Source organism: Hemitrygon akajei, chromosome 4 (assembly GCF_048418815.1).
Source record: "Hemitrygon akajei chromosome 4, sHemAka1.3, whole genome shotgun sequence".
Taxonomy (NCBI): Eukaryota; Metazoa; Chordata; class Chondrichthyes; order Myliobatiformes; family Dasyatidae; genus Hemitrygon; species Hemitrygon akajei.
The window spans coordinates 197,918,184-197,936,771 of record NC_133127.1 but is presented as its reverse complement, the minus strand read 5'-3'; the positions used below and the strand labels follow the sequence as shown (position 1 = coordinate 197,936,771).

General features: G+C 39.8%; 1 protein-coding gene across 1 annotated transcript in view; it reads right to left on the bottom strand.

Moving 5' to 3' along the window:
- LOC140726045 (uncharacterized) overlaps positions 1 to 18,588 on the bottom strand; it is a 62,126-nt gene that overhangs the window by 8,535 nt on the left and 35,003 nt on the right. Inside the window, exons 3-4 of the mRNA XM_073041940.1 lie at positions 14,212 to 17,726; positions 3,731 to 3,832 (exon numbers count right to left, since the gene is read on the bottom strand). Coding sequence (XP_072898041.1) covers positions 3,731 to 3,832; positions 14,212 to 17,726 — 3,617 coding nt within the window. The remainder of the gene's footprint in view (positions 1 to 3,730; positions 3,833 to 14,211; positions 17,727 to 18,588) is intronic.

The following is an 18,588-nucleotide window of genomic DNA, read 5'->3' as shown; positions in this document are numbered from 1 at the left end:
TTGTTTATTTAATTTATAAAAAAGGGAAGCAAAGATTGAAACCAGTGAAAATCCTTGTGTAGAATTACATTCAAGGTTAACCCATTGCGGACTGACATTAATATCCACATCTTGTGTCCAAAATATTAAATATCGAATATTAATTGCCCAATAATAAAATCTTAAATTCAGCAGTGCCAAGCCACCATTCTTTTTGGATTCCTGCAAGTATTTTTTACTTAACCTAGGATTTTTATTCTGCCATATATAAGATGAAATTTTAGAGTCAATAGTATCAAAAAAGGATTTAGGAATCAAGATTGGTACCGCATGGAAAAGATATTAAAAATTAGGTAAAATAATCATCTTAATAGCATTAATTCGACCTATCAGTGATATAGACAGTGAAGACAATTTAGTAAGCGATTGTTTGACCTGGTCTATTAAAGGTAAAAAATTGACGTTAAATAAATCCTTATGTTTTTTTTAGTGATTTTAACACCTAGATTGGTAAAATAATCCGTAACCAATCTAAATGGTAAATGTCTATAAATTGGCACTTGCATAATCTAACGGAAAAGTTCACTCTTATTAAGATTACGTTTGTAACCGGAAAAGTTACTAAACTGAGTGAGCAAGGATATAACAGCAGGAATGGATTTCTCAGGATTCAAAATATATAGTAACAAATCATCTGCGTGTAATGATAGCTTATGTATCACATTCCCACGGGAAATGCCAAGTATAGTAGGTGAGTCATGAATAGCAATAGCTAAAAGTTCCAGGGCAATATCAAATAACAATGAGTTAAGAGGACAGCCTTGCCTAGTGCCACGAAACAACTGAAAAAAGGAGATCTTATATTATTGGTAAGTACCGAAGCATTAGGGGTATAATATATCAACTTAATCCAAGATATAAATTGCGGGCTAAAATTAAATTCCTCAAGCATACTAAATTAAGTATGGCCATTCAACTCTATCAAATGCTTTCTCGGCATCCAATGAGATGACACATTCTGGAGTTCTAGATGAGGGCTTATAAACAATATTCATTAATCTCTTAATGTTAAAGGATGAACAATGGTTATTAATAATCTGGTCTGATCAACTGAAATAATTTGAGGTAAACATTCTCCAATCTAGTTGCCAATATTTTAGAAAAGATCTTAGAATCCACATTCAATAAGGATATAGGCCTATATGATGCACATTCAGTGGGATCTTTATCTTTTATAAGAATTAAGGAAATAGAGGCACAATAAAAAGATTGTGGTAATTTACCTGTAAATAATGCATCTTTAACGATTCTACATAACCAGGGAGAAAGTATAGTAGAGAAGGATTTAAAAAATTCTACTGTGTAGCCATCTGGGCCAGGTGCTTTACCTGAATTCATTGCAGAAATAGCATCTTTTATTTCTAATTCCATAATAGGAGCATCTAATACTAAACGTTCATTAGGTGATAATTTTGGAACATTCAATTTCCTTAAGAATTCATGCATTATAGTGGGGTTATCAGGAAATTCTGATTGATATAAGGAAGTGTAAAATTCTTGAAAGGATTTGTTTATCTCATCATGATCAACAGTCATAGTTCCATCTTGCTTACAGATTTTAATAATCTGACGTTTAACCGAAGCAGATTTCAATTGACTAACTAATATTTTACCAGATTTATCACCATGTATATAACAATGATTTTCAATCGAGGATGTTAAAAGTAAACTATGCTCCATTTGAAGTTCGACCCTCTTTTTCATTTCATTTTCAATCTTTTTTAATTGATTTTCAAATAAAGAATATACAAATCAGAAGAGGAGTTTAACAAGCAGATAATATAAAAGACATATAAACAACAATAGTAAAAACAGAAAGTATATAATGTCAAAATCAAATAGGTAAAATATTATGCTGTTATATATACAATGATCAAGAATAAAACTACAACTCCTCATAGCAATCATAAAAAAAAGATTGGAAATTTTATTGATGCAGAAAAAAAACCCCACTAACTAAACTGAAACAAAAAAAAAAGAGAAAGAAAAAAAAGAAAGAAAAAGGAAGATTGGGCAGTCCAATTGAGGATAAAATTAGAAAAAAGAGAGAGAGAGAAAAAAAAACATCCTTCCAGTCATCTCTGAACCTTCATGGATAAGGATTTTCCCCCAAAGAGAATAAAGAAAGATAAATAAATAAAAATAAATTAAAACATGTGAAAATATTGAATAAAGGGTCAAAATTAGGATGTATCAAATGTCCGGCTTCTAATTTTCTCCAAGCTTAGACATGACATAATGGAGGAGAGCCAATAGAAAACAGTAGGTGGATTAGATTCTTTCCAGTGCAGCAAAATAGCTCTCCTAGCCAATAAAGTTGAAAAAGCTATCACATGTTGGGTGGAAGCAGACACTTTGCTTGCTTCCTCTGGAATAATCCCAAAAATTGCTGTAACTGAATTAGGTTGAACAACCATATCTATAACTTTAGATAATTCTGGAAAGGTCTCCGTAATGTGAAAAAATCTTGTCTAGGTACAGAAATAGAACACCTAATCTTCTCTAGATTTAAACATGACATAACATCAATCAACCAATGGGCATGAGTAGGTGGAGCGGCATCTTTCCATTTAAGCAACAAAACTCTTCTGGCTAAAAGAGAAATAAAAGCCAAAATATGCAGATCATTCAACTTAAGAGTAAAATAATTTCCTCCAACAATGCCAAACAAAGCAGTCAGAGGGTTGGGTTTAAAGTTTATTTTAAAAAGCTCTGAGAAAATCTGAAATACTTCTTTCCAAAATTTATCAAGCCGCAGACAGGACCAAAACATATGATTTAGAGAGGCCCCTTCGACATTACACCAATTACAGTATGGAGAAAAATCTGAGTAAAAACGAGAGAGCTTATCTTTAGTCATATAGGCAGTATGAACCACTTTAAATCGTAAAAGAGAGTGATGCGCATATAAAAAAGGTGTGAACAAGTTTAAAAATTTCATTCCAAGTATCCTCATCAATTGAAATCTGTAGGTCTTGCTCCCAGAGATTTTTAATTTTATCTAACAGAATGTTTTAAATTGCCAACAACATACTATAAATATTACAAATAGATCCATTATGAAAAGGTTTCAGACTAAAAATTGTATCAATTAAATTCTTATATAACCATATAACAATTACAACACAGAAACAGGCCATCTCAGCCCTTCTAGTCCGTGCCAAATGCTTACTCTCACCTAGTCCCACCGACCCGCACTCAGCCCATAACCCTCCATTCCTTTCCTGTCCATATACCTATCCAATTTTACTTTAAATGACAATATCAAACCTGCCTCTACCACTTCTACTGGAAGCTCATTCCACACAGCTACCACTCTCTGAGTAAAGAAGTTCCCCCTTGTGTAACCCCTAAACTTTTGCCCCCTAACTCTCAACTCATGTCCTCTTGTTTGAATCTCCCCTACTCTCAATGGAAAAAGCCTATCCACGTCAATTCTATCCATCCCCCCTCATAATTTTAAATATCTCTATCAAGTCCCCCCTCAACCTTCTACGCTCCAAAGAATAAAGACCTAACTTGTTCAACCTAACTTGTTGACAGAGATGCCAAAAAGTGTGGGAAGAAGAAAGGAGGGGGACTCGCTCTCTACATTAACGTAAGATGGTGTAACCCCGGGCATGTGAGTACAAAGATCTCCGTTTGTGAAAAGGATATTGAGCTGATCGCTGTGAGTATGAGGCCATATTACCTGCCTCGAGAATTCGCCAGCGTCATTGCGGTGATTGTGTATGTCCCGCCGCGTGCCGACGCAACGGTAGCGTGTGATGTCATCAGCTCCGCCGTTGCTAAGCTTCAGACACAACACCCTGAGGCACTGGTGTTAATTACAGGGGACTTCAACCATGTGACTTTGGACAAGACACTACCTGCTTTCTCCCAGTACGTGGATTGTTACACCAGGGGTAACAGGACTATTGACCTACTGTATGCAAACGTACAGGATGCATATAGTGCATCCCCGCTGCCTGCACTGGGGAAAGCTGATCACAACCTGGTTTTGTTACAGTCAAGATATAAATCAATTGTGGTGAGGCATCCCACTACCACACACTCTTTTAGAAAGTGGACTCCTGAAGCTGAACAGGCCCTGAGAGACTGCTTCGGTACTACTAACTGGGATGTACTGCAAGGGGGGCTCTGTGGGGGCGTTGAGGAGGTCACTGAATGCACAACGGACTATATTAACTTTTGTGTGGATGCCGTTGTCCCTGTTAGAACTGTTCGCTGCTATCCCAATAATAAGCCCTGGATCACTAGTCACATCAAAGGCCTCCTAAACCAGAAGAAGAGGGCCTTTAAAGATGGTGATCGGTTGGAGCTTAAAAGAGTTCAGAAGGAACTCAGAGTACAGATAAGGGGGGCAAAGGAGCAGTATAGGAGAAAGTTAGAACAAAAGCTGCAGGAAAAAAGCATGAAGGAGGTGTGGGATGGGATGAAGATCATCACCGGATGTGGTGCAAAGCGGGGGGCAAACATAAGTGGAGATGTGGAGAAAGCGAACCAGCTGAACAACTTCTTCAATAGGTTCGACAGCACAATCTCACCCTCACTGCAGAACTCCACACCAGGCTTACTTCCCTCACAGGAAAATATCCACTCACAGGAGACCTGGCCCACGCCCAGGTTTACGGCTGCACAGGTGGAAGGTCAACTGAGGAAGATCTGTACCAGCAAGGCGGCTGGACCGGATGGAGTTTCCCCACGATTACTGAGGGCCTGTGCGACTGAACTGGGAGAACCACTACAGCGCATCTTCAACATGAGTCTAGATCAGAGAAGAGTACCCAGACAGTGGAAAACATCTTGTATTGTCCCGGTACCGAAGAAACCACAACCAAAGGAGTTGAATGACTTCAGACCTGTTGCCTTGACGTCACACGTGATGAAGACCATGGAGCGGCTGATAATACAGAATCTGAGGCCACAAACCAGGCACGCCCGGGATCCGCTTCAGTTTGCGTATAAGGAGAAGGTGGGAGTGGAGGATGCTATCACGTATTTGCTGCACAAATCACTCTCTCACCTAGATGGGGTCAGTTGTGCTGTGAGGATTACATTCCTTGACTTCTCTAGTGCCTTTAACACCATCCAGCCCAAGATCTTAAAGCACAAACTAACGGAGATGGGAGTAGACTCTCACATGGTGGATTGGATAGTGGACTACTTGACAGATAGACCTCAGTATGTGCGGTTGGGAGACTGTAGGTCTGACACAGTGGTCAGCAGCACAGGAGCGCCACAGGGAACCGTACTCTCTCCGGTCCTGTTCACCCTGTACACATCTGACTTCCAATATAACTCGGAGTCCTGCCATGTGCAGAAGTTCGCTGATGACATGGCCATAGTGGGGTGTGTCAGGAATGGACAGGAGGAGGAGTATAGGAAACTGATACAGGACTTTGTGATATGGTGCAACTCAAACTACCTGCGTCTCAATGTCACCAAGACCAAGGAGATGGTGGTGGACTTTAGGAGATCTAGGCCTCATATGGAGCCAGTGATCATTAATGGAGAATGTGTGGAGCAGGTTAAGACCTACAAGTATCTGGGAGTACAGTTGGACGAGAAGCTAGACTGGACTGCCAACACAGATGCCTTGTGCAGGAAGGCACAGAGTCGACTGTACTTCCTTAGAAGGTTGGCGTCATTCAATGTCTGCAGTGAGATGCTGAAGATGTTCTATAGGTCAGTTGTTGAGAGCGCCCTCTTCTTTGTGGTGGCGTGTTGGGGAGGAAGCATTAAGAAGAAGGACGCCTCACGTCTTAATAAGCTGATAAGGAAGGCGGGCTCTGTCGTGTGCAAAGTACTGGAGAGTTTAACATCGGTAGCTGAGCGAAGGGCGCTGAGTAGGCTACGGTCAATTATGGAAAACCCTGAACATCCTCTACATAGCACCATCCAGAGACAGAGAAGCAGTTTCAGCGACAGGTTACTGTCGATGCAATGCTCCTCAGACAGGATGAAGAGGTCAATACTCCCCAATGCCATTAGGCTTTACAATTCAACTGCCAGGACCTAAGAACTTTTTTTTTTAAAGCTATTATTAATGCTTTTTGAGTTAGTGATTTAGATGCATATCATATTATTACTGAGTTAAGTATTGTATGTAATGAGTTTTTGCTACAACAAGTGTATGGGACATTGGAAAAAATGTTGAATTTCCCCATGGGGATGAATAAAGTATCTATCTATCTATCTATCTATCTATCAACCTTTCTCTGTAACTTAGGTGCTGAAACCCAGGTAACATTCTAGTAAATCTTTTCTGTACTCTCTCTATTTTGCTGACATCTTTCCTATAATTCAGTAACCAGAACTGTACACAGTACTCCAAATTTTGCCTCACAAATGCCTTGTATAATTTTAACATTACATCCCAACTCCTATACTCAATGCTCTGATTTATAAAGGCCAGCATACCAAAAGTTTTCTTCACCACCCTATCCACATGAGAGTCTATCCTCAGGGAACTATGCACCATTATTCCTAGATCACTCTGTTCTACTGCATTCCTCAATGCCCTACCATTTACCATGCATGTCCTGTTTTGATTAGTCCTACCAAAATGTAGCACCTCACACTTACCAGCATTAAACTCCATCTGCCATCTTTCAGCCCACTCTTCGAACTGGCCTAAATCTCTCTGCAAGCTTTGAAAACCTACTTCATTATCCACAATGCCACCTGTCTTAGTATCATCTGCATACTAGGATATATCTGGACATTTAGGAAATGTATGAAGTTGAGAATGCAAGAAGTCTCTAATTTGTAAATATATCTAAAAAAGTGAGCTTTGCAAAGATTGTATTTAATAGATAGTTGATCAAATGAGGAAAGACTATCTCCAACAAACAGATCCTGAAAACATTTAATACCTAATCTATTCCACTCTTTAAAAACTACATCAGTCAAAGAGGTTTAAAAAAAAATGAGAAAAAATGGGACGAGAGAGTGAAAACCCAAATATCCCAAAGAATTTTCTAAATTGTAACCAAATCCTCAAAGAATGTTTAACTACATAATTATCAGTTAAATTACTTAAGGATAGAGGAATTGTAGAACCAAGAAGAGAGAAAATAGAAAATTTATTAACAGAATTAACTTCTGAAGAATCCCAAACCAGACAGTCATCACGATTAATACATTATAACCAAAACATAAGGTAGTGTATGTTGACTGCCCAGTAGTAAAACCTAAAATTGGGTTGGGCTAAACCCCCTTTTGTTTAGTTTTCTGAAGATGAACTTTGTTTAATCGGGTTGTTTTATTCTTCCATAAATAAGAAGATATAATCGAGTCTAAAGAGTTAAAAAAGGATTTGGGAGTAAAAACAGGTAGGGCTTGAAATAAATATAAAAATTTAGGCAAAATATTCATTTTAATAGAATTGATATATTCAATCAGTGATAAAGAAAGGGGAGACCAGTTTGATAGGACCTTCTTAACATATTCCAAAAGAGTGATAAAGTTTTCTTTAAAAAGAAATTTATAATTCTTAGTAATTGTTATACCCAAATAAGTAAATTGGTTTCTTACAATTTTAAAAGGAAGGTCAGAGTTGACTGTTAACAAATTATTCAAAGGAAAAAGTTCACTCTTATGAAGATTGTTTATATCCTGATAACTGACTAAATTAAGAAAGTAAAGAAAGTACTGAGGGTGAAGAGGACTCCACATTAGAGATGTAGAGCAAAAGGTCATCAGCACAAAGTGACTATTTATGAGTGATACCCCTCCTTAAAATACCCGAGATGTCAACGGATTCATGAAACATGATGGCTAAAGGCTCTAAAGCCAAATCAAAAAGCAAAGGACTCAAAGGACATCCTTGTCTGGTTCCACGTTGGAGATTAAATGGTTTAGAACTTTGAGAGTTAGAAAGAACCTGTGCAGTGGGAGATAAATAAAGTAATTTAATCCATTGAATAAAATTGGACCCAAAGTTAAATTTTTCTAATATTTTAAATAAATAATTCCATTCAACCCGATCAAAGGCTTTCTCAGCATATAAAGAAATTGTGCATTCTGATGTTTCTTTAGAGGGAGAATAAATAACATTCAGTAAATGATGAATGTTAAAATGAGAATAACGAGTTTTAATAAATCCAGTCTGGTCATGAGAGATAATAGAAGGCAGAGTGTTTTCCATCCTATGAGCCAAAAGTTTAGATAAAATTTTAGCGTCAACATTAAGTAGAGAAATAGGTCTGTAGGAAGAGCAATCAGTTGGATCTTTATTCTTTTGGAGAATAAGTGAAATAGAGGCATCATAAAAAGATTGTGGCAACCTGCCTAATTTAAAAGAGTCAGAAAGGACAGGAAGTAAGTGAGGAATAAGCAAAGGAGCAAAAGCCTTAAAGAATTCTCCAGAAAATCCGTCAGGACCGGGAGCCTTCCCCGAACTCAGAGAATGGACAACCCGGGTAATTTCCTCAGAAGAAAAATTTTGATCTAACCATTTTTGATTGATCTCAGAAAGTGAGAGAACATTTAAATGATCTAGAAAATTATTCATAGCAAAAATGGCTTTAGGAGAATCGGAGCTATACAGTTTAGAGTAAAATTCTCTAAAAGTATTGTTTATTTCTAATTGATCAGAAGTTATATCACCATTCACTTTGGAGATTTCCTTAATTTGACATTTACTATTAAAGTTTTAAGTTGATTAGCCAAAAATTTGCCCGTTTTATCAAAATTGACTTTTATCTTTTAAAAGTTGAGTTTCAACAGGGTAAGTTAAGACCAGATCATATTTAGTTTTAACTTCAACATGTCCTTTATATAAGACGGGATCTGGATCAGAAGCAGTTCTCATCCTTATTAGCTTTTTTTCTTAATACTTGCTGTATAGGAAATAAGTTGGCCTCTAATATAAGCCTGAAAGCATCCCAAATAATAAGGCTAGAAGTGCCATCTAGCATATTCTCTTCAAAGAAAAAAGTAATTTGACTTTCTAAAAATTTTAAAGAAGCCTTATCCGATAGTCAAATTGGATTTAAATGCCAAAATCTGTTTGATCGAGAAACATCCGGAAGATTTACAGATAAAAGAACTGGGGCATTTCTTTATATTCACAGGAGCGAACAGAGAGTATCAAATGACTATCGACAAAAAAAAAATCAATCCTGGAATAGGTATGATGAACATGACAATAAAAAAGAAAATTCCCTCATTGTTGGGTGTAAAAAATGCCAAATATCAATAATGTCACATTTCGTTAGAAAAGATTGGATATAGAAGGCAGATCTACTAATATTCAATCGTTTCGAAGATCAATGGTCTAAAACAGGGTCAAGACAGCAAATATAATCACCTCCCAAGATTAAAGAGTACAAATTTAAGTCTGGTAAAAAAGAAAAAAAAGTTCAAAAAAACTGGGACCATCTATATTTGGAGTATAGAGATTAGCAAAAGCCATTAGTTTATTTTCTAATTTCCTTGGGACTATAACAAACTGCCCATTGGGGTCAGACATTATATCATGTTGAATAAAAGCAACTGAATAGTCAATCAAAATCGAATTCAAACGACCTCTGGCCTTGGCTTAAAAGGAAGAATGAAAAGCTAGACCATTCCAACGTTTGAACAAACATCCACAGTCAGATCTGTGAACATGTGTTTCTCGTAAAAAAATTGCTGAGGCATTCAATTTCTTAATATAGGTAAAAATATTATTGCATTTCACTGAGTGATTTAAACCTTTCACATTTAAACTAAGAAAATTAATATTGTGTACTATTTAAATATGTTTAAAACAGAGGTTAAACATATAAACCACTGGAATATACCAAAAATCCAAACCTTAAAATTCAAAATAGTTAACCAAGCAATAGATGAGGCGGGGATAATCAAACAGCTGATAAAATGGAAAAAGAACGAAAACAGCCCATTCCTGCCCAACCCCTCCCAAAGAAAAAAATCACTCAAGAAAGGGCGAAAGCTAATTTACTGATAAATCTCACCCCCAACATCCTACTGGCAGAGCTCCAAGAGAAGAAAAGATTAGTCCAAAATGAATTCCAACCTAGACTAATTAACCTTCAAAAGAACTAAAAAAAAATTCAAAACATAGTGTTTGCAAAAAATAATTACAAAGAAAACTTACTGAATTTAAGTCTATTAATTTTCTAAAAAGAAAATATAAAAAAACAAGAAAAACAAGGATTATTTATGAAAATATATTGAAAAAAAGAATTGTTCAAAGAAAGAAGTAATAAACAAATAAATTACAAAAATGCAATGAATTGATCAGTCAAACCGAGGGAACGAGGTTATATGAAGCAGAAATAAACAGTTAAACTTCTGGAATTGATAGACTAAATATTATTCAAAAGAGCTAAAGAAGAATTTAAAACAGCATGTTAATAAGAACAGAAACTAATTATAAGAGTATACGAGAATAGAAGAGAGAATTGTTCAAAAGAAAGAAGTACTAAACCATTAGTCTGCAAACTTCCAACAACAAAGAATCGGTCAAGCTAAGGAAGCATAGTTTATATAATACGGTATTAAACAATTAATCTTCTGAACTTGATTTGGCCTGAAGAAAATTGTGCACTTCCCCAATAAAAAGAAACCACTTAGGAGATTTTTCAAAATGATCCCAAGGCGAGTGGGGTAATTTCGTGAAGGTTTATAGACTTTGTTATATAACTCAGGCATGATTTTTTTTATACTTAAAACGTTCATTTAATACCTCGGGCGAATAATCTTCAACCAGCCTTATCTTATAATCTTCAAAGTTAATCATACCTAACCGACGAGCTTGGCGAATTATAGTAACCTTTGTTTGGAAATCATGAAAAGCAATTATCACAGGTCGAGGTTTTTGTTAAGAGTATTTAAACACTGGGGCTCGATGTGCCCGGTCTATTCTAGGTGGAGTATCCAAAACATCAGAAAACAAGTGAGCCAACAGCTTTGCAAAAAATTCTGGAAGGTCGATTGCCTTCGACCAACTCAGGAAGACCCAAAATTCATACATTGTTCCTTCTTGATCTATTCTCCAAGGTGACAATCTTTTATCTTAAAGGTTCAACAATTTTCGATTGTTTATCTCCAAACTTTTCCAACTCATCCGTCTTAGTATCCAGTCTCGTTAAAACATCTTCATGTTCTTGAATCTGAATAGTGTGTTCCTGTAAAGTTTTTTTGAATAGTCTGCAGCAGAAGCTCCATTTGTTTAAGCTCTGTGGTAACTTTTAAACAGACAACCCTAAGTTGTTCAGACATTTTGCTCTGAGCTTTCCGAATTAGTTCTGCAATACCTTCCATCGTCACAGAAGGATCCTCTTCTTTTTTAGAAGTTTTAGAACGAGACATCATAATACTGCAAAAGTAAGATTTCAAAGCAGATTGGATTCAGTAATTTAAAAAGAACGGAGCTGTTCAAGAAACACGTCTACTCTATGCAATGCCAGTATGAGGAGTCCCAGAATCTCACACTTAAAACATACTGTATTTAGATCAGCACTTCAAATACTTGAATGGGAAGGTATAGACGGCTACAGACAGACTGCTGTGTAATGAGATCAATGCAGGTTGTACTAACTGGCTAGCATGGACACAGAGAAGGGCCTGTTTCTCTACTGACTGACTATATTTGATAAAGACGATACAAAGCGATTTTCTTGCTGCCCTGCAGGCCGTTGTGTGGATGGGTTTGAGGGCAGAATTGTGCTCTCTCTGGTGGGGTAACGATTGTCTTAGGCAAACTCTGGTCTTCTCCATTCCAATTGACAGGAGATGCAGGGTAGGCAGGTGCCACAACAGTGCAGTGAGGGGTGGTGAGGTGACCCTCACTCCTGTCACACGTTTGGATACAGTCGTCTGCCTCGTTTCCATGTGAGCCATTGGTCAGGATGTGCATCTCATCAGTCATTTTATGACCATCCACCCGAAGCAGAACAAAGCCTCACAGAGGGGATAAACATGGAATTGGAGACTCACTACTGGGTGAAATAATATACAGAGTGAGAATACAGAGTGTCAGAGTACAGGGAAAGACCTTTCAGTCCATCGAGTCTGTACAAGAGCAGCCCAGATGATCCCACAATTTCCTATTTCATCATTCATTATTTCCCGGCTCCTTTGTAAACGTCCCAGTGAAACCTGCTCTAAATCGAATCTCATTCCAATGACTTGCCACCCAGCTGTATATTGATGTCTGGTCCCTTGAAGGCTCTCTTGTGAATGTTTCTGGAGAGCACGTGGGGACTTCTGTTGTCCTTTCCTCTGAGGCAGACTCCACATAGAGATTATCTATGATAATTATCTTGTCATTCATCTGATGACGGTGCCCAGGAGTCAGAGGTGCTGTTCTGTCAGTGGTGAGAACAGTGAGTGGGTAGGAGGGAGCTGAGACCTCTTGCCCATTTCATTTGTCCATCTCATTGTGATGGTGACCTCAAAGTGAAATGTGTCTGTGAGGTGAGGAGTTCCTCTGGGTTACCGTCACTTTTGCCACACTCACCGAGTCCTGGTGAGGTTGATACGTCCTCTGGAACTTGCCCTGAGGTGCTCAGAGTTGCAAATGTTTCCAGTTTACCTTGTGGGACGAGCCTTCCTTCCATCTTTCCAAAGGAATGTTAGAGGAGGAAGGTAAAGCAAACCCCAGACAGAAAATAAAGAGGACATCAACATGTGGGGCTCACTGTGGCTGTGGAGAGGTTCAGAGGCTGAGACAGGACATTAAGCATCAAAGGGGAATGACTGAATCACTCAGATAGATTTGGAGGCACCAACGTTCTCCATTCTGAATAGAATCTCCCTGCAACAAGCTCAGAGTCCTTGGTGATGTCTCTGAAGTCAATAATAAATCGTGCGGGAACAGTTCCTTCCTTCAAGCACAGGTTGTCAAGGCCACAGCTGGGATCGAGAGATAGATGGGACTGAATGGAGATGTTCTGTCCAGTCGATGGTTTCAGAAGTAAACCCACCATTCCCAGGAATTGCCCACATTTATTAATATTCATAGCTTTCCTGAGCACAAACGCTGTTGGTCAAAGTCCAGTTACCCTGTTGGGTTAGTGGGAGCTGCAGGAACAGAGCTTTCCTTGGAGTGCATCTCTGAGTACTGCTCTCCTCACTGCTCATCAGCATCTGCAGGTTTTTGTGACAAGGTTTATTCTGAGCCTTCAGTAAAACTGGATCTACCAGTTCCAATTCCTGAAGCATCTATACCTAAATGCTTGTGCTCGGCAACCGCTTTTAGATTCATGACCTTTAGACTATATTGCAGGTCAGGAGGTTAATAGGTTACTGTCAATTTTCCTCCCCCAACCCAATGTAGGTGTTTGAAGGAAGAATTAACATCAATATAGGAAGTGTAGGAAGAACTCAGCTGGTCAGGCAGCATCTGTGAAGGAACCATCTGTGTTTCATTTGCTCTAATGTTGAGATATTCCAAACAAATGCCTCTGAAGTTTCCAATAAAGGTCACGGATCTGAAACATTAACTGATTTGCTCTCACCAGATGTCACCTAACCCACTGAGTGGGTCCACCATTTTCTGTTTTAATTTTACATTTGCAGCGTCTGCAATTTCACTCACTTTTCTTTACAAGGGACTGAGTGGGTGGGTTGGCATTTGACTGGGAGTCGATGTCAGGGAATATCAGCGAAATGGGTTGATTTGAAAGCCAGCATTGTGTCAGTGAGCTGAACTGCTCATACCTTCTGTAACAATAAATGGAAAATATTGCCAATTACATCCCAATCCCATGGGCTGAATTCTGACAGGGGCTAGGACAAAACCATGAGCTGGGAGGAAGTTTCATTTCATCCAGCATGGTGGAGTAATGTGTCATCCAACAGGACAGAGAGAGTGGGGACTGAGGGACGAGGTGGGGACAGTCTGAGACAAAGGAAATGACCTCTGTGTTTCCGATTGGTTTCTAAGGGAAGGGACACAGATGGAGAAAAGGTTGTGATGGTGATAGGTTCTCTGGGCTAGGACTGGGATGAGGAGCCATTGGAGATGACTGAATGTGAGTGCCCCACCCATCTGTTAAAGGAGGTCAGCATGAGGATGGAAGATGTACTGTCAAACTCTGAGGGCAGATGGGAGAGGAGAATGGAGTTGAATTAGAATCAGCAGATGGTTCATCAGCTGGGTGAATCTTTGGCTCCCCAAATTGGGAAAAGCTGAACTGATTATCACTTATTTACCCAGTCAGAAAATTTAGAAAATTTGTTGTTGAAGAATTCTTGAACGTCTTTCTTTCCTATCACCGGAGTTTGCTTCTTATCCCCTGATAACTGCTTATTGTTGATGAACTCCTCCAATAACTCTGTCTGTTTCTTGACCATCATCAGAGACTGAATTCGGTCCAGGCACCCTGGTTTTCCTTCATCTTTCTCAGACTGAATCAGGAGGTCAATGTAAGCTGGTGTGGATAACGGGTTTGGTCTCAGAGCTATTTCATCAAGTCTTCTAATGCTCTTGGATAATTGGATAATCAACTCCAGCACTGAATTCTGAACCCCTTCAAACTCCTGCTGAAGCTTCTCCATGATCTTCTCCTGTGTCATCTTCTCGCCATAGGCTTTCTCATACTTTTCTTTTACATCACCCAGTGTCCTCTTCTCCTTTCTTGCTACATGGACATACTTGTACTTTTCCCTTGAGTGATGCTGCTCCAGAGCCTGTTTCGTTGTCTTGAGTTCCTCCAGTTTGGTCAGCCCAACTTGGATCTGATCCTGCAATCCCTTCACTCCAGCTTCCAGCTGCTTACGTTCCCTCAAAACCTCTTTGGTCAAAACTAAACTTCTTGTTTCCATTGTGTCGAGAGCTCTAAAGAATTTCTTCATACTGTTAATTCCCATCTTCCAGAACATCACATCAAAGTTATCATCATCTTCCTCTTCCCCACTGTCATCAGACCTCTTGTTGGTAGCATTTCCAGAGGCTGGATGCTGGGCAAATATGACAGAATTGTTAAACTTGAAGTGAACTGGCACCCCACTTTTATCTTTGGGACATGGTACCCCAGCTGCCTTCAAAGCCTCCAGAACGGGGGGGCACTTTCCATCTGCAAAAGTCACCAGAATCTGAATGTTCTCTGCAATATCTTTGCCAAAAATAGAAAGAATTGAATCAAAGACATATTTCTGTGTCGGAGTCAGGCGAACCAAAGGTGCATGAACAACAAAACACACAGCATCAATTTGATCAACCCCCTGTGGGGAAGTGAAAAACTGTCGAATGTTGTCAGTAATCTCTTTATCTCGGCTTATCCCCCTGGTATCTCCGAATCCTGGTGTATCAATGATAGTCAGTGAGTAATCAATGATAAATCCCACCTGATGGTGTAGTTTGTAGGCAGTGATGGTGGATGTCTGACTTTCAGCCTGCGACCTTCCTGTCTCTTCCTGTATTAACATGTATCTGAAGTTGTCACCCCATTCCACACCCAATATGTAATTGATCATCCCATTGATAAGGGTCGTCTTTCCTGACCCTGTTGCTCCCAAAACCATAATTGTCTTCATGGTGTGGTTTATGCTGGGTTTTCCAAAGGAGCAATTCACAAAATGATTGGACTTACTAAATACCTTCTTCTGCAGGTTCAGCACGTAAATGGAAGGGTTTCCTGGAAATATTAATCGGCCTTCTGTGGGACGTTTCTGGTGTATTCCCTTTGTTAGTTCTTTGATTTTTTTTAAGATCTTTTCACTTGGTACCCTGGAACCTGCTTTTCCACAGTTAGCAGACACTCGGACTCTGTGATCTATTTGAGGTTTCAATCCCATTAAGTTATTGTGACATTCACTGTCTGTTGTCTTTACTTCCATCCACGATCGAGCCTTTGTGTTGGACGTAACTGATGTTTCTTCTCTACATTGAATCCTGTACTGAACTGTTTCAACACCAGCTCCAATATGACCTGGTCTATCCCAGGATTGTGTTGCAATGGGTGAACAATCCTGGAAGATCGGTTTACCAGGTGAACTTGTAGGAAGTGTGAACTGTGTAGAACTATCACTGGCCTTACTAACCCCTACCTTGGTCACAGCTCGGTTTTGGAAATGATATTCCTGATGTGGCTGTAACCCAGATATTGTAAAAGACTTGGATTTACCTTGTGTATCCAGAGTTGTCCATTCTTCCTGCTGGGTACCTTTGTACTCTCTCTTGTAGCCCACAATCTCACCCGTACCATATCTAGGAGGGTGTAACTGCAGTGTCACACTGTCATGTGTTGTTCCACCAACCACAGGTCTCTGGGGCTGTGATGGGGGTTCAAAGCATCGGTTCTTTATACATGCACCCTCGTACAGGTAAATAGATGTTCCTATCTGGTTGTCATCTTTCACAGAAGCAACAAGGAACTTTATGTTCCTATCTGATGAGTTGGCCTTGGCAAAATCCAGGAATAACTGAGATTGTTCCTTCATCTTTCGTTGTACAATCTCTGAGTGAAACCACTGCTCACGGTGTTGTGTTACACTGTCTCCATCAGCAGGAGTTGGTGCCTGTATCTTCGGAGCTGTGTGAGATTGGAGGTAATTGATGGTCTCTGACAGATAGACATCCTCCTGATGCAATGTTGTAAAGGTGAAGCAAACCACATAGTCAATTGCATGATCCATCAATTCATCCTCCAACTCACTCACTATTTTCACAGAAGGTACATAATCGAATATCCTGAGATAATGTCCCACTAACTTCATCTCTCTTTTCTTGTCATCCAGCCATGTGATCAGTGACTGGTGTCTGAATGGTGAATCTTCCTTGTTCTTCAGTATATCCACGAGTAACTCTTCCTCACCCCTACCTCCCCGGATGATTGGAAGATCTCTCGCTAAATTCTGCTGGAAAACTAGTTTGTATTCCTGACACAACTCTCGGAATTTCACTATCCTGTCCCTGACCTCGGGAAACTGAATGGCAGCTCTGTCTTTCTCCATATCATTGCATCTCATCACTGCCTCGCCGAGCTGTTCCAGGACACGCTGGCAGCGACTGATCAATCCCACATTTACCTCTCTCACCAGCTGAGCTGCTTTTGAGTCTAGTTTACTGAGAGGGTAAAGCCAGACTGTCATGGGCACCGCATGCTCCCCACCTGGTCCCAGTAAGCCTGGGAGTCTTGCATAGGTACTGACGGCATCTTGGAATGTGGTGGGGTTGCTCTTCAGTGAGAAATCCCCGTAAAAGTTGCAGTTAAATTTCTCCACATTTAATTTTTGTTCTTTTGTCATTTTTAAGGAGCCCTCACCCTCAATGGCAATCTTCAGGAGACGTCTAATGGTCGTCTCCATATTACCCTGGATATCCTGCAATTTCTCTGCTGAGGAAACCATTTGATCAAACACAAAAAAAGCCTGGGCTCCATACAGCACTGCTGTGATCACATGGGTGGCTGAGCCCTCGTCAAACACACTCGGATAGGTGATATTCTGTCTCCCTAAATGGCTCATGGTCAGTTGTTCAAACCGAGTGGTTGTTTTGTACTGAAGGGTAACTCGTGCTTGTTGCTTTGATTCCTTTGTGTCACTGAGATATTTTGCAGACCCTTTCACTTCCACAAGCCCACACAAGAGACTTGCTTTCATTGAACCCGACACGTTAAGTGCAGAGCATTTCTCATCCATGCTGTCTGATGTAATGATGTGAAACTCAGTGCTGGGCTGATTGCTGATGTTGCTTTGGAGTGTCTGTAAATCCCACAGTGTGATGCCTAAGGGATAAAACAGCAATAACAGTCATTAAATTGAGCTAAAGTGTGTAAGTCGACAGTGTGGATAATGTTAATTTAGTGGATCAGCACACCAGCATCTGCAGAGTCTCTTGTGTTTGTATTTAGCCAATCATCTATCTGCACTGGATGTACTTTGTACTGAGTGTACAATGCTTTGCACCTACTGAACTAAATATTTCACTGGTTTACAACAGGTTACTTCTCATGCCAGAACATTTCCCCTCACCCCGGAGACAACTGGCATCACACTTCCTCACCACCTGGTCCAAAACCCGATTCCAGTTCCACCCTTCTGTGGCGAGAATGTCATTGGCAACGTCAGCTTGTGCCTGAACGTTGTCCAGGCCTTGGTGTGTGTAGACATGGTCTGTCTGTATGCTGTGCAGTTGCAATGGATTTGAACAATGCACATTATCAGTGAATATCCCCACTGCTAGCCTTATGGGCGAAAGAATATCATTTCACAGCAATTGAGGATGGTTGTTCTCAGGGAAAAGTCTCTGTGGAATTGCTATCAGCTGCTGATGAGGTTCAACTGCATGGAGCACATGGACCTTATGAGTGACACGTAACACAAGGCCACAAGCTGTCTAACTGCCACATTAAACCATTGCCTGTTCCCTGTCTGACATGTTCCCTTCCTCATCTATATCACTCCTCACCTCCTTGCCTAGTGGAGACTTGTCAGATGGAGACTTACCTGCAAGTGGCTGTTACCAATCTGTTTTTGTCAAGTGGTTCTGAATGATGTTGAAATCGGCCATGCCACAATTCAGGATGTTTTCCCCAGACTACCCGTATTCCTTTACATAACCAGAGAGTCTGGTGACTATCCTGAGAT